Below are 26,410 nucleotides of genomic sequence, written 5' to 3'. Positions count from 1 at the left end.
CGCTCTTTTGTGGACAGGCGGAATAGTCGCAGGAGTCTGCCATATCATAGTGGCAGACTCCAAGATTGCGTCATCAGCGGTATTGCTATTTTGGAGGAGGCCGGAGGTCTCAGATTTTTGAGGAGCTTATGGTGTTGCTCTTGCACCTTTGCTGTCTGGAAGCCTTGCGTGAAGGCCACCCTCGTAAAACAGCTCTTGGAACTGTTTGAGATCGTCCGGAGGATGGACGCCCCCCGGGGCCGTAGCCTCATCCGGGGAGGAAAGCGAGGAACCGCTGGGGTACGTCTTTCTGGACCCTTCCGGTTCCTGCTGATGATGGTACACCCTCTCACTAGAGGTGTGCGAGGAAAAATCTCGGGGTTCCATAACCAGTCCCCCCTGAGATGCTTAAGTCTCTGTCCCCGGTCACAATTGCCCTCGGGGGTACGAGATCGTTCGTAGGGATCTTTCCCTAGTAGATTGCCGATGGTGTCTATGCCCTGCGTGGTAGGGGCGACCACGGCAGTATAAGCACTGGTCTTGGGAAAGTGACCTAGACCACTCCCTTGGTGCATACCCTTTGCGTCTGGGGGAGGGAGACCGTCGAGACCCTGGAGAGAGCGACTTTGCCTAATAGTCCAGCGGTTCAAATCCCAGGAAGGGTGGAGGTGGTCCCAGCCAGGGTGAGGCTGGTTGCAGAAATGGAGAAGGGGGCTCCGGGTAGGCCAAGGAGGTGGGGGACCCCTGCCTTCTAGTTGGAGTCTGCAACATAGCGGAGGGCTGTGAGAAAGCAACTACACAGCCCTGTGCGGAGAGGGGCTAAAATGCCTCCTCTTGTGTGCCGTCTTCCCCCTCCCTTGAGGAGGTAACTCCGCCCCTGACATACAGGGGATCCCGGCCCCGTCCGCACCGAGCTCGGCACACTCGAAGTCGGTGCCGCATGTGCGGTGTCCTTCGGTGCCGGCAGGCTGCGTGCCTGTGCGCTCTGCACCGCCGGTTTTCCGGGGGTCGGTGGTACCGGCGCTTGTTTAGCCGCCGCCCTGCCCGCGGTGCGGGGCGGCTGGCTGATTATCGAAGGGTGAGCCGCTTGCACGTGGCTCTCCGTGCCGCCGCCGATCAGCTGTTGCTGCGGCTGGGGGCTGCTCGCTCCTCCCGTCCCGCTCGTTGTTGCTGCCGGCAGGGATCGGGCTGGGGGGCATACAGGGCATTCCGGCGTCCGCACCGAGCTCGGCACGCTCAAGGGCGGTGCCGCACGTGCGGTGTCCTCCAGTGCCGGCAGGCTACGTACCTGCGCGCTCTGCACCGCCGGTTCCCCAGGGGTCGGTGCCGCTGCCCGCGGTGCCACTGGTACCAGCGCTTGTTTAGCCGCCGCCCTGCCTGCGGTGCGGGGCGGCTGGCTGATTATCGGAGGCTGAGCTGCTTCCACGTGGCTCTCCGTGCCGCCGCCGATCAGCTGTTGCTGCGGCTGGGGGCTGCTCGCTCCTCCCGTCCCGCTCGCTGTTGCTGCCGGCAGGGATCGGGCTGGGGAGCATACAGGGGATTCCGGCCCCGTCCGCACCGAGCTCGGCACGCTCGAGGGCGATGCCGCATGTGCGGTGTCCTCCGGTGCCGGCAGGCTGCGTGCCTGCGCGCTCTGCACCGCCGGTTCCCCGGGGGTCGGTGCCGCTGCCTGCGGTGCCGCCGGTACCGGCGTTTGCTTAGCCGCCGCCCTGCCTGCGGTGCGGGGCGGCTGGCTGAGTATTGGAGGCTGAGCCGTTTCCACGTGGCTCTCCGTGCCGCCGCCGATCAGCTGTTGCTGCGGCTGGGGGCTGCTTGCTCCTCCCGTCCCGCTCGCTGTTGCTGCCGGCAGGGATCGGGCTGGAGATACTTTCCTCCGTTTCTGCGCTGATGGAGTGAGGGAGGCAGCTTTCCTTTTAAGGGCCCCGGAGGGTCCCTCCTGCTGCGGCCGCTCCGGCGCTTCTGGCTGGAGGGCCTTATCAAGAAGCAGCATTTTTTTTTTTTTTTTTTTTTTTTTAAAGCCTGAAGAGGACATTGTTGATGAGTCTTTGAGTTTTTAAGTGGGTACTTAGCACCTTCTTTGTGCCGTTTTCCCCGTCCGATGGCCTGCCTTAGCAGGAGGGCTGATAGCCCTAGCTCCTGGCCTCCGGCGCTTGTTACTGGGACTGGCTGAGCTGTCCCTCTCCTAGCTTGTTCGTTGTTGTTTTTTTTTTTTTTTTTTACAAAATAACAACCGGCAAGCTTATAGTAGCCTAAGTGCCTGAAAAAAACTTTAAGAAAAAACAGATAAAGTCGTTGAATACACTACTTGGCCTTAGCCTAGTTGGATTCCGTCTGCAGCCGACGGCGGTTAGGAGGAACTGGCGGGGACCGGATCGCGCACATGGCCGGGAGCGCGCGGGGGAGCGGCGCGCACCGGCGCATGCGCGGTCCAGCAGAAACTGCTTGGAAGATCCGATCTGCGGCGCCGGGCGAGCCCGACACCTAATGTGGAGCACCCACGGGGACACTCGAAGAAGAATAAGGAGGCTGATTCGCCAATATAACTTCATAGAGTTGCACTTATATAAAAGTTAAAAAACCAGCGTGGAGAATCAGGTTGAAAAAGCTTTAGCAGACATTAGTAAAAGACAGTTACCTGTTCCGTAACTGGTGTTGTTTGAGATTTGTTGCTCATGTCCATTCCAAGTTGGGTGTGTGTGGGTGCATGCAGTTGACAGAGGCTTTTTGCCTCAGCCAGTAGCCATAGGATCAGTGCATCAAAGTGTAATGTGCTGTAAACGTATGAATTGAGGACCAGGTGGCCACCCTACAGGTGACCTAGAGAGGCACCTACGCTCTTGTGGAGTTAGCCCTAACCAGAGGGGGAGGAACCCCCTGCAAGCTTAATGCATGTCACTATCCATAAGGAAATCCTCTGGGAGGAGACCGGAAGGCCCTTCATCCTTTCAGCAACTGCCACAAAGAGTTGCTGCGTTCTTCTGAAGGGCCTAGTTCTATCCATACAGAAGGCCAGTGCCCTTCTAATGTCCAAGGTATGTAAACATTGCTCCCTCGGGGAGGCACGGGGCTTTACGTAAAATACTAGTAGGGAAATGTCTTGGTTCACATGAAATGTGGAGACCAACTTAGGTAAAAACGCGGGGTGAGGTCTCAGCCTAACAGTATCCTTGTGAAACTGCGTACAAGGGGTCCACTGAAAGTGCCCTCAACTCAGATACCCCTCCTAGCTGAGGTGAATGCCACCATAAATGCTGTTTTGTAACTCAGAAACAGCAGAGAGCAGGTAGCAAGGGATTCAAAGGGGGCCCCCAAAAGCTTGACTAACACTAAATTGCAGTCCCATGGGGGCAGTGGTGCTCAAACCTGGGGCTTGATTCTTTCTAAACCTTTCAGAAATCTTTTGACTATGGGGTCTGAGAATACAGAAGACATTCCATGACCCGTGTGAAAGGCTGAGTGCACCCTAATCGAGGAGAGGGACAAGGCCTCCTCTACCAGACCCCACAGGTAATCTAAAATCAACAGGAGGGGAGCTTGCAAGGGAAATAGGCCTCTGTGAGACACCCACACTGAAAACCTTTTCCACTTAGCTAAAGAAGTCACCCTCATGAAGCATTTTTCTTTATGGGATCCGAACAGGCCAGCTCCTGGTCCCTCAGCCACGAGCATCCACACCGTGAGGTGCAGTGACTGGAGGCTGGGATGTTGCAGTCTCCCCTCTTGCTGCGTCAGCAGGTCCAGCCAGATCAGCACTGTTGTCAGCTTGCGGATCGACAGATGCAGGAGTGTTGAGTACCAGTGCTGACGGGTCCATGCCAGTGCCACCAAGGTAATAAATGCCTCTCTGAGCAAACCTGGAGGGGGACCCTGTGAACTAGTGGAATCGGAGGGAACACTTACATCAGCCTGCCTGACCAGCGGACACTGAAGGTGTCTGCCCAGGACCCTAGGCTCTGATTGGGGTAGAAGCAAAACATCCCACATTTCAAATTGAGGTGGGAAGCGAACAGGTCCACCTGGCGATACCCCCAGGTCCAAAAAAATAGAATGAACGACCTCTGAGCGGAGAGGCCACTCATGACCCATAAAGGACCTGCTGAGTTGATCCACCTGTGAATTGTGCACACCTGGCAGGTAAGGGGCCTGCAGCACGATGCTGTGCTGTATGCAGAAGTCCCAGAGCATCATGGCCTTGTGACACAGGGGAGAGGAGTGTGCACCCCGTGTGCTGATAGAATACATTGCGATCATGTTGTCTGTACTGACTGACATGCAATGTCCCGTCAGATTGGCCTTGAAAGTCGCACATGCTAGTCTGATGGCCCTGAGCTCTGTCACATTTATGTGGAGCCGAAGGTCCAACACGCTCCAAAGAGCCTGGGTTCATAGCTGACACAGGTATGCTCCCCACCCACAATCCAAAGCGCCTGTTACTAGGCAAAGTGAGGGCTGCTGAGGGGCAAAGGGGACTCCTGTGAGGACAACCCCCTTGTCCAACCACCAGTGCAGGGTCGACTAAGTCTGTGTTGGCACCGTAACCACAAAGTCTAAACTGTCTCTTACAGGCTGATACAACAATGATGGCCATAGCTGTAGAGGGCGCATCCTTAACCTGGTGTGCTGCACCATGAAGGTGCACGCTGCCACATGACCCAGCAAATGCAGGGAGCACCTGGCCGTCCTGGTGGGAACTGTCAGGATGCCTCAGATGATGGCCCCCTGGACCTGAACTTGTCATCCAGCAGGAGTGGCCTGGAACACCTGGAGTCCAGTCATGCCCCTACAAACTCTATTGACTGAGACGGGATCAACACCAGCTTTGCCTCGTTGATCAACAGACTGAGGCTTAAGGTTTGACAGATCAACTGTACATGCTGAATCACCTGCTTCCTGGAACGACCCTTGGACTAGCCAGTCATCCAGGTATGGCAACAGCTGCACCCCTTGCCTATGCAGGTGTGCTGCTACTACTGCCATGCATTTGGTGAAGACCCTTGGGGACGCAGACAGATCGAAAGGCAGGACTGTGAACTGCTAATGATTCCCATATGCCATAAACCTGAGAAACTTCCTGTGAGGTGGGTAGACTGAAATATGGAAATATGTGTCCTGTAAGTCAAGAACTGCAAACCAATCCCCCCAATCCAGCATTGGGAGTATGAGACCCACGGATATCAGATGAAATTTTATCTTTTTCACAAACTCGCTGAGGCCTCTTAGGTCCAAGGATGCGTCTCAAGCCCCGCTTTGGTTTCAGAATTAGGAAATACCAGGAACAAAACCCCTGTCCCCTGAACCTGGGAGGAACTTCTCCTACGGTCCCAGAATCAAAGAGGAATTGCAATTCCTGCCGTATCAGGATCTTGTGAGAGATGGCCCTGAAGAGAGACAGAGTAGGAGGTTGGGAAGCGGGGTATGAAGAGAACTGAATAGCCTATCCCCTCTCTACTGTATGCCGGACCCACCGGTCTGTGGTGATGTTGCACCACATTGGTAAAACGGGGACAGGTGAAATGAAAGGAGTGGGGATGCTGGAGTGAGTGAGATCAACTTGACACTCCTGACTGTGCCATTAAAACTGATGCTTGGGTTCTTGTGGGCCCTTTTGGTGGCCTGGAGGTTTTGGGCCTGAACAGTGCCTGCCTGCCCTGTTCCGTCTTCTACTGCCATCCCTTTGCAGCTGCAGAAACTGTCTTTGCTGAGGATGAGGGTTAAAATGCCTGCTTTGGTTGGCAGGTGTATGCAGGCCCATGGAGCAGAGGGTGGCCCTAGAGTCTTTCAGACTATGCAGTCTTTTATCTGTCTTACCTGAAAATAGGGTAGGGCCATCAAAGGGAAGGTCCTGGATCTTCTGCTGGACCTCATGAGGCAGGCCGGAAACCTGCAACCAAGCCGCCCTGCGCTTTGCCACTCCGGAGGCCATAACCCTCGTGGCAGCGTCCGCAGCATCCAGTGCTGCCTGTAAGGCTGCCCTTAAAATCATTTTGTTCTCCTCCTCACCACTGCGAAGTCCGGCTTGGCTTTGGGTGGCACCATCTCAGAAAACCTAGACAGGGCACTGACTGTATTATAAGTATACCTGCTAACAAGAGCCTGCTGGTTCGCAATACTTAATTGCAACCCTCCCGTTGAATAGACCTTCCTTCCATAGAGGTCCAAGCATTAAGCTTCTCTATTTTTCGGGGAGGGACCCTGGAACCCTTGGCGCTCTCGATGGTTAGCAGTGTCCGCTACCAGGGATTCAGGTGAGGGGTGTGTGAACAAATGTTCATTGCCCTGGGATGGGACAAAGTACCGTCTCTCATTCCTACGGGCCATAGGAAGGGCGGAAGCAGGGTCTCCCAAACCGTTTTAGCCGTAGTGCCAATTGTTTTGATTATTGGCAGAGCCACCCTGGTGGGGCCTGTGGAGGACAAAATGACCGTGACAGGGTCCATTTCATCCCAGCCCTCCTCTGCTTGCACCCCCAAGTTTTGGGCCACTCTCCTAAGGAGCTGTTGAAAAGCCCTGCCATCCTCCACTATGGGTGAGACTGATGAACCTGCTACTGCCTCATCCGGGGAGGAAGATGATGATAGACTTTGTGCCTCCATTTGGAGGGCAAGGGCAGTAGTGACCTGCTCAGGCGCTTGGCCCCCCCATGGAAATTATGGGCAAACTGATGGGCACTGTAGACAGAGCTGGCATAGGCACAGGCTGGCCAGAAAAACCCGCCACTGGTGGCACAAACCGCGCCATTACCACTATCTCCACTTGAATCAGTGCTGGTGCCTGCCCCATCAGCACTGGAGGTTCAATTACAGATGGTGCCAGCACCGAAGGAGTCCAGTCCCGCTGCAATGGCACTGACAATGGTGCGAAAGGCGACACCGATGAAGTACATGCAGGCAGCTCCAAGATGAGCACTGCTTCATGTCTTTGTTCCGGTAGTGGGGCACCCAGTGACACCGACGGTGCCGAGCGCGGGATCGGTAGGGCCCCTGGCACCGTTAAAGGCACTCCAATGGCCTGGCCTCGCGCCTCGTGAAGTGCCGCCAGAATCCAAAAGGGCCACTGCTGACTTGCCTGCAAAGTCAGTGGACAACCCGTATCATGCGAGTGACGACTACGGTGCCTGCGACGGCTATGGTGCGACCTTCTTGAGCTCCCGCTACGTCCGGATCACGAGTAAAAGGAGTCCAACTCTGATGCCAATTCAAAGGTAGATGACCACAGAGGGGCGTTCAGAGTCAGGGCCAATGTCATGCACACTGAGGACAGTGTCAGAGTAAAGGGCACCTGAAATGGGCCCACAGTCCAGAGCACTCGGCAACAACTACGGTGTTGGTGCCGGCGTCAACCTGAGCGCAGGTGTTGGTGCCGGTGTCATGTCCATGAGCCCCAATCGCTCCGTTAGTGCTACAGTTCCTGTCCTCCATAGATGGAGAAGGACCCAGCACTGTCATCAGCAAAAGTCCTTGTGATGCTCGAAACGCCTCTGGCGTTGAGGGCAAGTCCAGTGCCTGTGGGCTCCCGATCTGTACCGGCTTCAATGGATGCACCTCCTGCCCTTTGGCAGTGCGGGCCAGAGCCTTGGACTTGAGGCCGCCCTGCTTTGACTTTGACAATGCCTCTCATGCCTCTTCCTCTTCATCAGCATGGGAGAGTGACTCCTAAAGTGCCGAGAAGGCGACGGTGCCTGCACCTGCTCTTGGTGCCAGGAGTCCCGAGGCGGCACCGTGGTTGACGGTGCTGGTGCACTTTGCACCAAGGAGGCTCCACCCTCCACTCCAGCTGGAGCCTCTTGAGGCTTAAGAGCTGCCTCCATTAAGAGGACTTTAAGGCCCTGGGCCCTATCTTTCAAAGTTCTGGGCTTAAAGGCCTTACAAATTGGGCAGTGATCATGCAAGTGTCCTTCCCCCAAGCAAATAAAACAGGATGAATGGGGGGTCACTTTTGGGCATACATTTGCTGCATTTGGAACAAGTCTTAAAGCCTGGGGAGCCAGGCATTCCCCAGCCTTGTCTATTAGTTAAAACACTGTGAAGTACTGAAATTATTTACACTTCTTCAAGAGAACTACGTACACTACAATAGGCTACTAGCTAAAGAATTAAGCAGAGAAAGCAAGAGCCCCAACCACTGGCAGTAAGGAACTGACTGGGGGAGGGTGCGGGGGGCAGTGCATATATTGGTCACCATATGGGCGGCACTCCAGAGGGCACCACTCTGATCCTATGGCTATTGGCTAGGGCAAAAAGCTTCCAGCGACTGAGTGTGTACCCGCACACACCCAACTTGGAATGGACATGAGCAATCACTTGAAGAAGAACCTATGCTCACCAAGTATATCAATCCTTTTGTGACCAAATTTAGAGCCATAGATATACTTTGTATACTTCAGATATACAGGAGGCATGGTCTAATGGTCTGAGCATGGGACTGAGAGTCAATCTGGATTCTACTACTGACTCCCTGTACGCTCTTGAACAAATCATTTAATCTTTCTATGTTTCAATTTAGCAATCTTAAAGTTAGGTCTATGACTTCATTTTTTATTGGTTATGAGTGATGTGAGAGTTCATACACAGAAAGATTTGCAAAGGACTTTGATATTGAAAGTATTTCTGAGGATGAACCCATACATGGTTTACTGGTTAAAGCACAGGATGAGAGAGGAAGATCTGGGTTCCGCATCCTGTCACGACCTTGATGAGTCACCTTGGGCAAGTCACTTAATCTCGCCATGTCTCAGTTTCTCCTTCTACAGAATGCAGATAATAATTCTAGTCTATCTTAAAGGAGTGAGTCTTGCATCAACTTGATCAAAGCACTTTGAGATCCTTGAATGGCATGTGCTGGAGAAGTGCAAATCTTAATCACTACCATTAGAGTGACATTTCTGCTCTTTCAGATAAAAGAATTTATCTGGGGAGGATAAAGAGCCACACAGTTTAAGGCCAGAAAGTACCACCAAATCTGATCTACTGGCATAGACCCAGAGCCGTTGCTGTCTCGCTCTGCGGGACCATTTGGAAAGCTTTAGACAGTGAGGGCAGCCTTCAATATTATGGCACTGACACAAACAGCATATACAAAGTGAGTGGCAGTCCAAAGTTGGTATAGAAAGGCCACAAGCAGCACACTTTTTAAACCCCAGGAAGCCGGGCATGAGCGAGTAAAATGGCTGGCTGCACTTTGTGCTGGAGCTGCCTGGGGAAAACCACATCCGTGGCTTTCCCTGTCCTTTGTTCGCTTTTCTGTAGGGCATTGGTAACCTGCTGCCTGCACATGCGCAATAGCTGTCACAGGCTTCTCGTGCCTGTGTTCCACACATGCGCACAGCCAGCTGAGGGGGACTGCAGTACAAACGTTTCACCCATAGGCACAGTGGATTTGACACACATAAAGGTGAAGCACCCACAGGGAACTGCAAAGAAGAATCTTTAAATCCCTTCAGAATACCCCAACTGTACCTAAATGACCAAAATGGTTTGAGAGAGAGAGAGACGGAAACAAACTATAAATGTGGGAGAGTTAAGCCATTAAGAAAGTTGAATAATAAAACAGACCAGTACCTTTTTTTTAAGTTCTTCAAGAGACAGATGGTTCACCTGTAGGTTTAAATGATCTTGCTCTCCTAAGCAAATACTCATATAAGACGTTTGATCTCCACAAAAAGAAAAGGTTTCATCTGTCAAAATAATCAACAGTGGGCATCGTTTCTGAAACATTACTCTTTCATATGGGAGTAAAACAAAGAAATGCAAAATAAGGGTAATTTTAAAATAAGTGCATATTACTGAAACTGGAGGAAGGATAGAGTTAAATGTCTAACTCCTCACAATAAGCTTCTGTTTCATTGAAACAGCTTTCCCCTTACATTCCTTTGTGCCTCTGACATACAGACATGCTGTATTTTACACGGTTATCAAAATGCATTGTGAATCTAATTCTGAAATATAATTTGCATATTTACCATTACATTTAGAAATAATTTTCAGGGAGGAAAATAAGGCTTGAATTGTTATTCTGTTTTAGCAAGAATTTTATGAAAATGAACCATAAGTCCCAATGGAAAAAGCCAGGTTAAATAAAGTTAGTGAATATTATTTTGCTATTGGTTCAACAGAGTGAATAAAAGATAGCTGCTTATTTCTTTCTTATACAATTGCTTTAAGTGATTTGTTTATTATGCAGTTAAACACTGTTTACTTCCAATAAGCTCACTTTCTAACCATTTACACATGGAGGACATAGTCTAGTAATTCCAATTACTGCTATTCCTTTGCTTGACTGGTCAGTTTGTAACTATAGTCCTGACCAGTCTCCTGTATGGCTGTGAAACCATTCTGGACCTTGTACAGAAAACATATAAAACTGCTGGAGCGCTTCCACACACGCAACCTGAGGTCAATACTGCACATTCGATGGCAGGACAGAGTTATGAACTTGGAAGTCCCGGACAGAGCAGGAACCATGAGCATCGAAGTCATGATTCTGAAAGCCCAGCTTCGCTGGTCAGGGCACTTCCTATGAATGGAGGAGTCGAGAATCCCTAAGCAACTCCTCTACGGTGAACTCTCCCAGGGCAAAAGGAATCAAGGTAGGCCTCACAAGAGGTATAAAGACCGCGTGAAGGCCAACATTGCTCATTCTGGTTCAAAACCAGATCAGCTAGAGCAGCATGAAAAAGACCAAACAGCAAAAGACCGTGCTCTCGTACAACATGCATATGACAACTTTGAAGAGCAGCAACGCGTACACCTCATGGATGCTTGTGAGAGGAAAAAAGCAACAGCAGCAGCCGCGCCAACAGAGCCAGGACAATTCCCTTGCCCCCACTGTGAACGTCAATGCCTTTCAAAGCTTGGTCTCCTCAGCCACATGCGAGTCCACAACCAATGAGTTTGTGCAAGCTCAAGACGTCATCGTCGGACATGACAAACTACCTATATGTATATACACATAAAGAAAAGTTACTCACCTCGGTGCAGTAATGATTGTTCTTCGAGATGTGTGTCCCCATGTGTGCTCCTCTGTAGGTGTTGGGCTTGCCCTGGTGCTGCAGATTGGAGATCTTCACAGCAATAGTGAGCCGGACCACACATGCGCAGTCAGCATCTCACTCTGCTTGTGCTCTTTTGAGCACATGTGCAGTCCAGCTCAAATCAGTTCCTCAAATCCGCCCCGGATTCTTAAAGGCATAAAAGAAAAACTCCAGAGCAGGAAGGAGAGTGGGTACCAGAGCACCCACAGGGACAGACATCTTGAAGAACAATCGTTACTGCACCGAGGTGAGTAACTTCTCTTTCTTCTTCGAGTGGTCCCTGTGGTTTCTTCACTGTAGGTGACTGAAAAAGCAGTACCCCAAGAACACAGAGAAGAGTACCAGAGTCAGGGTTTATCTGTAACGGAAAGTACAGCTGTTCAGAGTGGAACGTCCCCAGCCAGCTGGTGAAGAATGGCATAATGTCTCATGAAGGTACCATAGGATGACCACGTGACTGTGTGACAGATGTCTCTTAAGTGGAACATCCTTGAAGAATGCTGTGGAAACTGCCATTGCCCTTGTAGAACGAGCCCTAGGCTGGATCAATGACGGCATGTGGCATAAGGCATAGCATGTGCTAATACACAAAGTAATGAGCTTGGGAAGTTTTTGCAAAGATATCGCCTCGCCCTTGGAGTGGGCAGCGGTAGAGACTATTAACCTATCTATCTTGTAGAAAGGCTCAGTTCTTTCAATATAAAAGGCCAGAGCTCTTCACGGGTCCAAAGAATATAGTCTTGTCTTATGCATTGATGCATGTGGTTTGGGGTAAAAGGAATTCAATATGACTGGTTCGATGATACATAAGTTGGATGAGACTTTTGGAATAAAGGCCGGGTGGAGTACTACCCCTTCCTTGTTGAAAATTATATACGGCGAAACTGCCATCGGGGCACCATCTCACTGACTTTGTTATAGTAAAATGTTATAGCAAGAAGAAAAAACATCTTGAGAGTTAGCAGGTGAAGTGAGGTAGTAGCCAGAGGCTCAAATGGGAGCCTGGATAACATGTGTAAGACTAGGTCTAGGTGGGGAAATAGTTGGCGAGGGGGGTAGACCTTTGAGAAAACATTTAGTGATTGGGTGAACAAGCACTGATGAGCCCTCAGCAGCATGCCTAAAGGCAGATATTGCTGCAAGGTGCACCTTTAGCAATGCTAATGCCAATCCCTCTTGTTTCAGATATAACAAGTAATAGAGGATCATGTGAATTGGAGTTATGTGCGGAACCAAGCATCTTGAAGAACACCAAGCTGCAAACCTTTTCCGTTTCAAAACTTAAGTATTACGCACGTTCTCCCATCTGCTATGAATCAGTACTGGTTTGACTTGGTGGGAGCAAAGGTATTCGGAACTGTCAAACCAACAATCAGCCAGGCCAGGAGAGCATGGGGCTAGGGGAGCAGCAGTGACACCCGGTTCTGGGTCAGAAGATCTGTAAAGTTGGGGAGTGGATAAAGATGACACAGTGACATCCGTTGGAGAAAAAGGACCCAATATTGGTGGGCCCATGCCGGAGCTATTAGGATTAATTTGGCTCTCTCCATAGTCTCCTCCTCCAGGACTCTCGGTACAAGAACCATGGAAGGAAATACGTATAGCAGGGCGCCCTTCCAGCTGAGAAGAAAGGCATCGCCCAGGAAGTCCGGTCCCATTCCCGTTCTGTAACTGTAATAATGGCACTTCTTGTTGTTGCAGATTGCAAAAATGTCAATGGGGAGATTCCCCATCGTTGAAATATATGTCAGAAGACATCGATGCAAAGTTCCCTTTCATGATTTGTGCAAAGCATCCACTGAGCATGTCCGCTGCAATGGATTTGGCCCCCGGTAAGTATGAAGCCACTAAGGTTATGTTGTTTCGAATGCACCAGTTCCAGAGACGAATTGCCTCAGCGTAAAGGGAATGAGATCATCCACCACCCTGGCAATCTACGTAATACATCATGGTAATGTTGTCCGTAAATATTCTGACAGAGTTATGTATGTGACTCTGGAAGTGCTTGCATGCACTGAATACTGCCCTGAGCTCCAACAGATTTATATGTAGGGATGTTTTGTGAGGGGACCATCAGCCATGGATTGAAACCTCATCTCTATGGGCCCCCCAAACAAAGAAGAAAGCGTTCATATTTAAGAGGGATGAAGGCTGCAGTTGATGGAAATGCATGCCTGACATAAGATTTTCTTGGACTGTCCACCATTGCAAAGTGTCTAGACCATGGGCAGATGGCGTTACCACTTTGTGAATATGGTGCTTCGTAAATGCTGCATGCATCGAAAACATAGTCTGGCGTGTCAGACCATGTAAGTGGTAGCTGCCACATGTCTCATCAGTTGCAAGCAAGTAATAATTTTTACCATTGGGCTGTGCCGTACAATATCGGTGACGGATTGGATAACCTGATACCATTAGGATTGGTAGGTATGCTCTAGCAGTGACAGTCTAACCAAGGGCTGATAAGCTCGAGACTGAATGAGCTCGGTGACCAATTTCCGGTAGTTTATTATGAGACAGAGATGGGAAGGTGTGTCTGGTAATGCATATCAAACTGAGTGTGTCCTCATGTGAACAGCCCTTCAGTAGGCAATCGTCTAGATAAGAGAAAATTACAATGCCAGTGCAATGAAGGTGCTCCATGACTACTGACAGGGTCTTCAAGAACATCCTGGGAGCCACTGACAGACTGAAGGTTAGAACCCAATACTGAAAATGGTCTTTGCCCACTGTGAAGTGGAGGAATCACCTATGAGCGGGATGAATAGTAGTCTGAAAGGAGGCATCTTGGAGATTGACGGTTGCAAACCAAATCATCATTGTCTAATGCAGGAATTATGGAGGTGAGGGTGACCATCTTGAACTGCTGTTTTTGAAGAAAGCGATTTAGGGTTCGAAGGTCCAGTATTGGTCTCCATCCACCAGTTTTACTCTCGGTAAGGAAGTATCGAGAATAAAACCATTCGTGAGAGGGGTCCCTGAAGAGGAACGGGGTAGGTGGAGTGCGTGGAGTAGTTGGTAGGACAGCGAGAAAGGGTATTGTGTATCCCAACAAAATTATTTCCAAAACCCATCAGTCTGATGTAATCGTAGACCATCGGTCATAATATGGCCTTAGACGGTAGTGGAAGATAGACGTCAGGGGTCGGTGTTGCAAAACAATGGCAGTGGTAAGGCAGTCCTTGACCAAGGAGTCAAATCTGCTGTCTGGTTGACTCTGCTGGCAGATTACACACATTTTGGTTCCAGCGCCTGTTCAGTTTCTGCCTAGAACAGGTTTGGTCAAAGCCCTGTTGCTGGTATGTGCGTCTATGGACAGTGTAGTCATATTTTCTTTGGTATGCGCTATATTGCCTGCGATGGTAAGGAGAACTATACATGCCTAGTGTTCGAAGAGTATAGCAGGTGTCCTTGCTGGATTGTGGGACATGGTCTATAGTTGCAGCAAAAAGGTATCAAAAGGTATCAAAAGGTAAATCTCTTACCTTACTTTGCAGTTGTTTTGGAACCCCTGATGTCCGCAACCAGGAAACCCACCACATGACATCCACCGTTACTGTTGAACATGCTGCAGTATCAGCAACATCCAAAGCTATTTGGACAGTGGTCCTAGAGGCAGTGTAGCCTTCCTGCATAATGGCTTTGAGGATATGTTTTTTTAGAGTCTGGTAGGTAGTCCACCAATGACGTTAACTTAGTATAACTGTCAAAATTATGATTTGACAAATGTGCTGCATAATTTGTCATCCTGAGCAACAGGATGGAAGATGAATAAATCTTTCTTCCAAACAAGTCCAGTCTTTTTGAGTCTTCATCCATAGCGGTAGTTTCGTACCGGGGCACTTTAGATCTATGTTGCACCACCTAAACAACCAGGGAATTGGGCTGGGGTGAATAAAGAGGAACCCCATTCTCTTTGAGGGGACCAAAACATTTCTTGTTTGTCTTCTTGCTGGTAGCCAGAACCGAAGCTGGTGTTTGCCATACGTTGCCCGCAGCCTCCATTATTGCCTCATCCAGGGGAATAGCAATTTTTGAAGAGTGAAGAAGCCTCAGGTTCTTAAGAAGGCAGTGGTGTTTTTCTTGCACCTCTGCAATTCGGATGTCTTGAGGAGCTGTTTTTAAACAGCTCCTGGAACTGCTCGAGGTCATCCAGGGCAGAAACATCTGCCAGGATGACAGTTTTGTCCAGTGAGGGGGAGGACAAATCCGTAGGAGACGTCTCTGGGGAATCTCCTCAGGCTTCAACACTTGACTCTGCTCCATTTCAAAGTGATGAGTCTGAGAAGACAATGGTTGAGGTTCAGAGGCAGGTGCTAAGGGACCAAGCAAGCTTCTTGGAGACCAGTAGGTATTTGTGGAGCATTCACAAAATCTGTTAGGGCAATACCGGTGAGAACGATGATAATAGGAACCATGAGAATATCAATGTGCATAAAAGTAGTGGTGCTTGTCTGGAGAGGAGGGCAAGTGATGCCCACAACTGCTACGATGCAGAGAGTAAACTGGAGCATAGGACATTCTCAAGGAAGGTGAAGGAGACACCAAAAAGTGGTGGAAGTGGTTGTAGACATGCTCAGGCTGATCCAGGAGGGCAGAAGGAGGTCTTTAAAATGGTGACGGTATGAAGGTAGACCGTTCCCTGGTAGGTGGCAGTGTAGGTGATGATGAGGGCTCTGGAGAAAAGTTGGTCGGAGGAGACTGGGGTAGGGCTACAGTGTCAAACTGATTTTGAGGTCGCCTTCCACAGTGGCAGGGGAGAAATGGCTCCCGCCGGTGCCCAGGTGTGCAGTGACAACACAGTGATCGGTGCAGAGGAATCCCCTGTCAGTACCGAGGAGCTCAGTGCCGAAGGTCTAGCTGTTAGTGCCAAGATCTTTGCTGGTAGTACCACAACCACAGCCTTAAGAGCCAGCACTGCGGGTTTCACAGCTGATGCCACCAGTGCCTGAGCGGCTCTCAGTTGTAATCGAGATTTGGACATCGGAACCAGGGTCAATGATGTTTTGGTTTTGGGTCATTTAGCTGAAGAGATGGCACCGGCAGTGCCCATGTCCTCAATGTCACTCATCCTGCCCTTAGATAAAGACAGCAAGGACCAAGCAGGTGACACTCCGATTTTTTTCCATGGAGCCAAGCCCAGTGACGAGGTTCTCCGCTTTTGAGAAGCCACCAAGTCTGCGGGGGCCATAGGCTCCAGGTCTGTAGGCTGCAGAGCATTATCAAACAAAGTCATCCAGAACTGCATCTCCCTCTCTCTGTGGGCTCTAGCGGTCAGTTTGGAACAGTGGGGGCATTTCTGTGGGACATGGCCCTCATCCAAGCACTGAATACACCAGGCATAGCCTCTAATATATGGAGATATACCTATCTCATAGAACTGAAGGGGACCTCAAGAGGTCATCAAGTCCAGTCCCCTGCCCTCACGGCAGGACCAAGCACCATTCTTGACAGATTTTTTTTCTAAATCTATTTGCCCCAGACCCCAAATGGCCTCCTCAGAGATTGAGCTCACAACCCTGAATTTACAAGGCCAATGCTCAAACCCCTAAGCTATCCCTTCCCTTGCGGCAAAAGTCACATTTTTTAAAGCCAGATGATCCCAGCATGGTTGTCATTTTTAATTTGTTTGCTTATTTGCTTATTTTTAAACAGCAACTATATGAACTACCTATAAACTAACTAACAAAGAACTAACGAACAATGAACTAGTTGAAGAAGAACCTTTTAACAGGTGGTCTGAGGAGACAACGTTCATTCAGTCTGCATCCGTGGGTGGTTGAGAGGAACTGGTTTGAGCCGGACTGAGCACGTGATCAAAAAACCATGAACAGAGCAAGATGCCGAGAGCACATGCATGGTCCGGCTGACCACCACTGTGAAAATCTCTGATCCGTGGCACCGGGGCAAGCCTGACATCTACAGTGGAGCACCCACAGCAACAATTCGAAGAAGAACTGAGAACCTACTGTGTTAAAAAGCTGTATCATGCCTAAAGGAAATTCCATCATAATAGAACTGGCTATATTTTTTCTGCTTCTGAAAATGCAAGCCATGTTAGGAAGAATCTATCCATTCCTCTCAACAGAGATTATTTATCAGATATGATGAAAGAATTTAATTCCATCATGAAGAAGTAATCCCATGCTCACGAAATTATATAAAGACGGGGATTTCTTGATTTCTGAAGAAAACAGTAAATTCTGTAGACATGAAATTGTAGGCAGCTTGAAATGATCACTGCAGCAAAATTGGCACAGAATTACTAACAGTGGCTGCAGGGAAAGATAAAAGCTGTCCCTGCACCCTGAAAGCTCAAAGCCATGCTGTTACAAATTCCCAAAGTGATCATCAGTATAAGAAAACAGACAAAAGATCTTTTTACATCTTTATCTACCTTCAACATTTTTCACACAATTGCAAAGAATGGAGTGTAATAAAAGCAGTTCTTGTGTGTGCCAAAGATAAAAGACAAGGCTGTGTTACCATGCATACACAAACCTTCTTTGTTTTTTGTGTCCTTAATTTGATCCTCTAGCACCTTTCGTAGATTCCGATTAGCTAAAATATCTTCCTCCAGTTGTTTTCGCAACAAAAAAATGTTGTTCAATTCTGTCTGCAGGCTATTTATACTAAACAAAAGGAAGAAAGCAGAAAGTTTAACATATTTCGTTTAGACTTCTATTCAAAACTTTTAAGATGTTTTCCTAGGTTACCTACCACAGTACCTTTGAAACATCAAGGCTTCTATAAAGACTATATTCCACAGCAGCAATCATTGTTTTTCATCATACACTTATTTTGATGCACACAATAAACAAATTCCTACATAGCAAGATGAAAATAAACATTTATGTCTATGTCCCCTTTCTAGTGATTTTCAGAACTATTAATTGTAAGTTAGCCTTAGCAGGGTAGATATATTATACAGTCAAAATTCCAAATAACCTCTCTCAGGAAAATCAAAATCACTAGCTTATGAAAAGTGTATCTGAAAAATATCACTATCGCTAATGTGCTATATTGATGTACCTGAGTATTCCATCTTTCAGTTATGGAAATTGTGGCAAAATTCACCCTTGCCATAGAACAGTGCTATATTTTTAAAATATGTATCTAGACTTTATGATTACAAAGTTAATCTTGAAAACATGAGCCAAATGTAATCTGAAGTGTTGTCTTTCTCTGAAAAAAGTAGATCTGAGAAATATAAATTTTATCATTTATCTCAACGGGGTGTTAACACCGTAACCGAAAGATGATAATTTAAACGTCAACTTAAATATATTAATTGCAGAGCATTTTAGTAGAAACATCCACCTAATATGATCATCCCAGACTCCGAAACTGCCTCTCATTCCTCCTGGGTGTCAAAAGACCCAGCTGTCCCCTATGTGGCTGACAAAAGCTTCCGTTTACTCCACCAGACCCCTCAGCAACTTCACTAATACTGTTATGAACAGTCAATTAAAAAAAGTTGCAGTGTATTGAAAATTGAAAATGAAACAGCTTAAAGTGCATGGAATTTGGTATTAAAATAACAAGGTGCTGCTGCACTGATTATATATTTATTTTCACATATAATTCATGAAGAACTTCAATATTTTAATATCAATGAAGCTGCTGCAGAAACTCCAAGCTACTGCATCCAAATAGCCCAGAACCCATGGACATTTCAACAGACTTTAGGTCCAGCTTGCTGGGGATTACAATGGAGCACATTACACTTGCATGAGTGCAGTAGCACTGCATATAAATGTGTAGTAAATAAAAGTGTTTCAGCTAAACTCATGCTATTAAGGACCTGTGTACAAAAAGATTTTCATTCCATCTTCTAACAAAATAACAAGCCTGCTGCTGTCAGTGCTTTTCCCACGACTGCTTTTACCAGCTCTCCCTCACTCAAGAATATATTTCTAGGAGAAAGATCTCAATAGTATTTAATGCTCAGCAAAAATAACACACACTTCTCAAAGCTCAGCAAGCACACTCCCTTCTCCTCTTCACAGCCCAATACATTTGCTGAAAAAAGCAACAATTTCCTGTCATGGGCAGACAAAAGAGACATCAAGGCCCTGGCTCAGAGAGGGACTCTTGCAAAATACTACCACTGAAGTGATTTGGAAGAAATAGTGCCCAAAAAAAGATCCTATAGCAACCAAAATCAGGGTATATTCTTTGTCTAAAAGGCATTTTGTTAATGAAGGTCAGAATATGGCTACTGAAACTATCTACAAGGCTTGTGTAGAAGCACACTGGACCCTCAGGTTCTGGCTTCAAGCCCTACCTATAGCCAATGCAAATGGACTTGGACTGGGGGTCAGAAGCCCTGCTATTATTCCCACTCCTTCCACAGTCTCGCAGTGTGACCATGAACCAGTCACTTTCTCTCTCTGTGCTACAGTTGAATGTATATATGTCTATATAATGGGCATGATTCTGCTCACACTGACAGCAGTAGAAAAACTTCCTTTGTCTTGAATGGTGCAGGACTGAGCCCAAAGTCACTTCCTCAATTTTGTAAGGGCTTTGAGATCTATAGATGCAAAGTGCCATATCAAAGCTAAGTATTGGTTACTAGTATTACCCTAATCCCTGCAGGGAAGTGTCAGTGTTAGGAGTCCTTTAAATGTGATGTTAAACTAACTCCATTTGACATTTTGTCAGCTGACTATTGAGAAACAAATCACTAATCCCATTGCAGTAGGGAATAATCCCTGTTTTCTGACCGGTAATTCCTCTCTCAACAAGAGAGAGTCTACTGTCTAAGGGCAGGCCTATATTAGCAAACTTAAGCAGTTCAGAGCTTGAATAGCTGCTCTGTGTGGATGGGAGAGAGCCCTCCTGTTGACTCACAACAACCTCCTAAGTAAGTGGAAACAGACATGTTCAATGGGAGACCTGTGTGTTGTTCTCCCAACCTGGAACAACATAGTTTAAGACAAGACCTGAAGACGGATGTGAGCTACTGTAAAATACATAATGGCTATCACACTTTGCCATAATATCTCTCTACATCTTCGCATTGTCCCTCTAACCATTTTGCCTTACCCTTTCTGGCCACTTTCCTTACCTCATTCTATTTCACTCTATATTCCTGTTCCACTCCTATAGGGAACATGCCTTCTGATCTTCAATCACAGTTAGTGGTACTCGCATCAGATTTCATTCATATTGTTGTTTCATGATCAGCACTTCGACACTCATCTGACCAACCCTCCTCCTTCATCCAGGTTTGGGACTGGCATGGAACCGCTAGAGGCTTCATGATGGAGTTAAGACTAGGGAATAGGGAGGTGTCTAAGATGATCAGGAATATTAATAGCAATATTAATCAGGAATCAGATGATCAGGAATATTAATAGGAAGTTGCAGCTGAAGCAGATGGTGATCAAAGACGAGAACAACGAGGTGCTCATGAACAAGGAGAAAGCTGTGCAGCGATGGACGAGATATTGCATTGATCTCTCCAAAGCACAGTTGGACCTGAGTGTCTTAGAAAGACTGATTAAAGAACTGAAAGAGAGATCTCCATCGAGAGCAAGACCAGTATTTCAAAGGAGGAAGTAGAAAGAGCAGTGAAATGACTAAAGAACAACAGGAGCCTTGGAAATGATAAGATCACAGCAGAGATGATCAAATATGGCGCAGAAAGTATGATTCAGGAAATACACTGACTATGTAATATAGCATGGAAAGAAGGGAAGGCACTTAAGGAATGGACAAGATCCATGCTAGTGACAATACATAAGAAAGGAAGTGCATAAGAGTGCAAGAACTTCAGAAAGATTGCCCAAAAGAGTCATCTAGGCAAGGTGCTGATGATGATACTGACAGAGAGACTAAGATCGCAGATAGAAGAACATCTAGCAGATGAGCAAAAGGGATTCAGGAAAAACAGAAGTACCATACAGCAGACATTGGCACTAAGATTGATAGAGGAGAAAGCTCGATGAAAGAACAAGAACATCTACAATTTCTTCGTCAATTTTCAGAAAGCATTTGACTGACAGTATTGATTAGAAAGTGACTTGCGCAGTGCTGGAGTCATATGGAGTGGATAGAAGACTAATACAGTTGTTGAAGGATATCAATGACAATGTGAAGGCAGTGGTGAGAACATGCAGAGATGGGAAGTTGGTTTAGAATGAGTAGAGGTATGAGACAAGGAGATCCAATATTGACAAGTATCTTCATTGTACACCTAGAAAGAGCAATGGACAAGCTCAAGGAAGAGGTAGAAGAGATATCTGTGCATGGGATGAGAATCAACAACTTCAAGTTTGCGGATGATATAGTTATCACTGAAGAGGATGAAGAGAAGCTAGTGCGAATGGTGAAGGTGCTAAATGAGGAAGTAGTACAGACTAATTACGAACACTGATAAAACAAAAACAATGGTATTTGGAGATAAGGAAATAGGAAGGAAGATCAGCGTAGATGGGATCACACTAGAGAATGTAAAGAAGTTCACGTATCTGGGAAGCAACATAACATGATCTAGACTGTAAGAAGGAAATAGCAATTAGAATAGCAAAAGCAAGAGCGAGTTTGAAGGCAATGGATAAGATCTGGAAAAGCAAGGCGATTAGCTGAGGAACAAAGCTGAGCATCTTGAAAACGTCTGTATTCAGCAATGTGTTGTACGGATGTGAGACATGGGTGATAACGAAAGATTCAAAGAGAAGGATACTGGCATTCATGAGGAGTTGTTAGAGAAAGATCCTGAGAATAGGATGGATATAGAAGGTCACCAATGAGGACTTATATAAGAAGATACAGACAAACAAGAACCTACTGCAGAAGGTTACAGCTATTCGGGCATATCTGCAGAATGAACAATGAATGAAAAATCAAGACCTTGGTATTCCGCATAATGGACAGTTCGAATAGGAGAGGCAGACCCTATAGAGAATGAGTACCTGATATAATAGACTGGTGCGGAGCTAGTCTACAGAAACTAAACCACTCCACAATGGACGGAGAAAGATGGAAGGAAATAGCGAGGGGGGCATCTGACACCAACGGGCACTGATCTCATGGTTGTTGATGATGATTGATCATAATATCATGCTTCACATACACACACAGATTCACCAAAAGTCTTGTCTAACTCATGCTTTGTGAAACACTCTGGGATACCTTAAATTCAAAACAGACTATAAAAATGCAACTGTCTTGTTCCTTGTTTAACCTTAGGCCATCCTGTGCTTTGCTGCACATTTGACTACACACATTTGCCATCCTTGTCTATTAACTACCCTTATTTCCAAATTTTCCCATTTCATGATGAGGAGCTTGATGTCATTCAGAACTCTTTGGTTCCATGTGATTCATGATTTTCCTCTCTCTCTTCTTCTGTTTTCTGGCTTCCATTCAGGGACAGTACGTAGTAAGCATCCTTTCTCCATTCTCATCTCACACCAGAGTCCCTGATGTCTTCTCTTGTAGATTATTTCGGAAAGGGTGCCTTGGTCCAGTAGTTTTTCTAACTTCTTCATTCGTCTTCCTATCTCTATATGTTATTCCCAATATTGTTCTCAGACTTTTGTGATGAAATGCATCCAGCTTTTGTTTATCTTCCTTGGCAAGTTGCCATGTCTCACTACCTACTTACCTTCTTTGCTGTAAATTTAAAGTTAATGAAGTAATTTTCACTCCCCACATTGAAATAAGTAAATATTAACTGCTTTTTAAAGACGAAGAAACTAAGGCACATTGAGCCAGATTTTTACGCAACTCACACTGCAACAACATTATTCAAATTTTCATAAGACCTAAACCCTCAATGGGCTTGGTTCTTCTGAAAATGTAGCCATTCATGTTGGTACCCAAAGAGATTAGGGGTACAATTTACAAACACATCTAAGTGATTGATTTCATGGGAGTTAAACTCACAGAGACTTCTGAAAATCCCAGCAGTGCATCTTTCGGTATCTAAATATCTTTGACAATCTGGCCCTCAGTGATTACATAATTTTTGAAAACTTATCCTTAACTGACACCCTGAGTCATGCAGAAAATCTGTGGCAGAGCCAGGGATAGAACTTGAATCTTGTGTCTTCCATCCCTAGGCTTTTGCCACTACACAATGCATCCTCTCAAGATTTATTTCATTTTAAAGAAGTATTAAAAAGGCACCTCCACATGATTTAGATGCGCATATGTCACAGTTCTCGTATTTGTAATTTTACCTAACTCACCATCAAACCCCCAGCCCCTTGAGCAATTTCCAATCCCAACTGATGTAATTCTTCTAATTTCCAAGGGTTGGCGGGAGAAAATGAGCTTCCAATGAGCTGTGAAAAATCACAAGAGATGGGCTATTTTGTGCCATGCAAATGAGTCCATGCATCCTCCTTTTTAAAGGATGCATTTGGACCAGATTCTGGAACAGTGTAAACCCATGGAATTCCAATTGATTTCACAATGGAATTGTACCACCTTACCCAACTTCTATCACAGATGATTTTCAAACAAAGAAGAAATAACATTTACCTGTCTGAGTCCTTAAGAGTTTTCACCAGAGTAGAATAAATGTGCTGCTCTTTTCTTAAAGCAAGAATCAACTCTTCATATTCAGATTCTTTTTTTTCCTGAGTTAAAAATAAACTCATATTAATCCAAGCAAGTGACTTTTAAGTACGTGTGCATGCGTAAGAATATATATTCTCTGGAGATGACAACGATGTCAGTTTCTGTCTCTAAGAGAAGGTAAAAGAACAGGGAGTGCTAGAGCAGCAGAATAGGATACCCATCACAAATCACAGCGCTGAATCGGAAAGCTATTTGTGCTATTGAAAAACAAATGTTATTAAAGAAGGCTAATACTGTTGTGTTATTTAGTTACCATAAAATAGTCTGATATCTAAGCAGCAGTTCATCATTTTTCATCACAATAAACAAAATAAGCTGCCTACCTCTACCTCCATGCCAATCTCCAGTCTCCTCACTTTCTAAAGTTTACACATTAACAAACCAGGGAACGATCTGGCAGGCACCAGGCATTTTGAGGGGTTTATGCTCCCCTTTAGCACACTGCTCAAAGCACAGGCATGGACTTTCTGATTTCCTTAGGGTGCCCAAGCTCTGCCCTGCCCTCACTCAACCATATCTCTTCCTCAAAAGCACTGCCCTCTCTTCATCTCTTCCCACCCCCCATGATCCCGGACCCATCTCTTCCCACCCCATTCTGCCTCTTTCTGCCATGCTCCGCCCCTTCTCTGAATATCATACCTTCATTCCACTTGCTCCTGCCTCCACTCCTCTCCCACCCTTCCAGCGCATCCTGCCCACAGATCAGCCACGGGCAGGAAGCACTGGTGGGAGTAAGGGACAAGTGGGAGGACTTGATTGGCAGGACCCACCCATGGGTGCTGAGCACCCAATATTTTTTTAAAATGGGTGCACCAGCCCCAAAGCACCCACAGAATCAGCTTCTACAGCACAAAGAATATATAAAGTAGTTTGGATAAAATTATCTTTCTATTTGCAGCAGGTTCTAGCAACAGACTTTGGCATATTTTTTAAAAAACAGGACGGCAAATGTCTGACAAATGCCGAATATGTCAGATACGTGTAGCCATTGAATCATCTTACTGAACAATCAGCCTGATTACTATGAGTCAGACACTTAAAAATCTGTTCCAGACAAACACATAATTTACCTTTTGAGAGCAAGAATTGCACAGCTAGTGTTGTAAAACCATGCCACTTATAAGTCTATGTTATCAGTAAGCATGTGAACAGTTAACCAGTAAGCCTTACCCTAAATGGACAAGGACTACTGGTTAATCGCAACCGGTAGGGGCTGGAGAGGGCAGAGGCACTCCAGTGCAGCCAGAGTGGTCCTTGTCCACAGCGGACCTGGGAGAGCTGTAGCTGGGAGTTCTCCAGGCCATGTGCCTCGGACACATTATGACTCTTGATTTTCAGCTGTCCCTTAGCTGCTTCTAGCAACATTTGCTGTCAGTTACCACATTAAAATATCTGAAATATCACAGGTTTCCCCATGCTCAGAACAGGAAGTAACTGGAATAGCTGTGGGATATCTCCAGCATCTGAAGAAGTGAGTTAACTCACGAAAGCTCATGCTCTAAACTTTTCTGATAGTCTCTAAGGTGCCACAGGACCCTTCGTTGCTGTGGGATATCAGTCAGCAAATTTTGATTTTCTACTGGCAACCACTATAATTTCTCTTCCTGTTGAGGGAAAATCACTACCACCACTGCCTGTAATCATCAGTTTTCTTTTTTGATCAAAGATACAGAAAACAAAAATCACACTCTCCTGTTTTGTGGAGAAAATTAAGAGTGAATCTGTTATAGCAACATACACTTAGAGAACACAAATTAAAGGTAATTCTGTTTTCTCCACATTATATACACAAGCTTGTAATCTAAATTCTCCAGTAACACTTTATCATTAGTGGTAGATGAAAGACTGGATAGGAGTAAACTGTGTGCCCTTGTAGCCAAGAAGGCTAATGGCATATTAGGGTGCATCAGGAGGAGCATTTCAAGAAGATCAACAGAAAGAAAGGTTACTCACCGTAGTAACGGTGGTTCTTCGAGATGTGTCCCCGTGGGTGCTCCACAATAGGTGTCGGGCTCGCCCGGCGCCACAGATCGGGTCTTCCAAGCAGTTTCTGCCGCACCGCGCATGCGCCAGCGCAGGCCGCTCCCTTGCACGCTCCTGGCCACGTGCGCGATCTGGTCCCCGCCAGTTCCTTGACCAACCGCCTCGGATGCTCCTGCAAAACACTAACAGAGATCCGAAGCGGGGAGGATGGGCAGGTAGTGGAGCACCCACGGGGACACATCTCGAAGAACCACCATTACTACAGTGAGTAACCTTTCTTTCTTCTTCGCGTGTCCCCGTGGGTGCTCCACAATAGGTGACTACCCAGCAGTAACCCAAGATAGGAGGTGGGTAATCGGATTATGTGCAGCTTGTCCCCGAGAGGACCGCTGTCGAGACACGGGTATCCTCTTGGAATACCCTGTGAAGGGCGTAATGTTTGGCGAATGTGTCATAGGATGACCAGGTCACCGCTCTGCAAATGTCTTTTAGCGCAACGCCCTTGGAAAAGGCTGGTGATGCCGCCACCGCCCTAGTGGAATGAGCCCTGGGAGTGGCCAATAAAGGAGTCTTTTTGAGTTCGTAGCACATTTTTATGCAGGATACGATGTGCTTCGAGATTCTCTGCGAAGAGAGACCTTCTCCTTTCGATTTGGGAGCGAGAGAGACTAGGAGTCTATCCGTTTTCCGGAAGGACTTGGTCCTGTCTACATAGAAGGCTAGCGCCCTCCTCACGTCCAGGAGGTGTAGGCGCGCCTCTTTGTTAGAGTTATGAGGCTTTGGATAAAACGAGGGTAAAACAATAGGTTCGTTAATGTGAAA

General features: G+C 46.9%; 1 protein-coding gene across 4 annotated transcripts in view; it reads right to left on the bottom strand.

Moving 5' to 3' along the window:
* Positions 1-26,410, bottom strand: part of CDK5RAP2 (CDK5 regulatory subunit associated protein 2) — a 145,420-nt gene that overhangs the window by 67,698 nt on the left and 51,312 nt on the right. For all 4 annotated transcript variants that reach the window (XM_075015126.1, XM_075015127.1, XM_075015128.1 and 1 more), the window contains exons 15-17: positions 23,507-23,604; positions 17,510-17,640; positions 9,537-9,652 (exon numbers count right to left, since the gene is read on the bottom strand). In XM_075015126.1, the coding sequence (XP_074871227.1) occupies positions 9,537-9,652; positions 17,510-17,640; positions 23,507-23,604 (345 nt within the window). The remainder of the gene's footprint in view (positions 1-9,536; positions 9,653-17,509; positions 17,641-23,506; positions 23,605-26,410) is intronic.

The sequence above is a fragment of the Carettochelys insculpta genome, chromosome 21 (assembly GCF_033958435.1).
Source record: "Carettochelys insculpta isolate YL-2023 chromosome 21, ASM3395843v1, whole genome shotgun sequence".
Lineage (NCBI taxonomy): Eukaryota > Metazoa > Chordata > Testudines > Carettochelyidae > Carettochelys > Carettochelys insculpta.
Note: the sequence above shows the minus strand (reverse complement) of the source record. Positions and strands in the feature narration are given on the sequence as shown.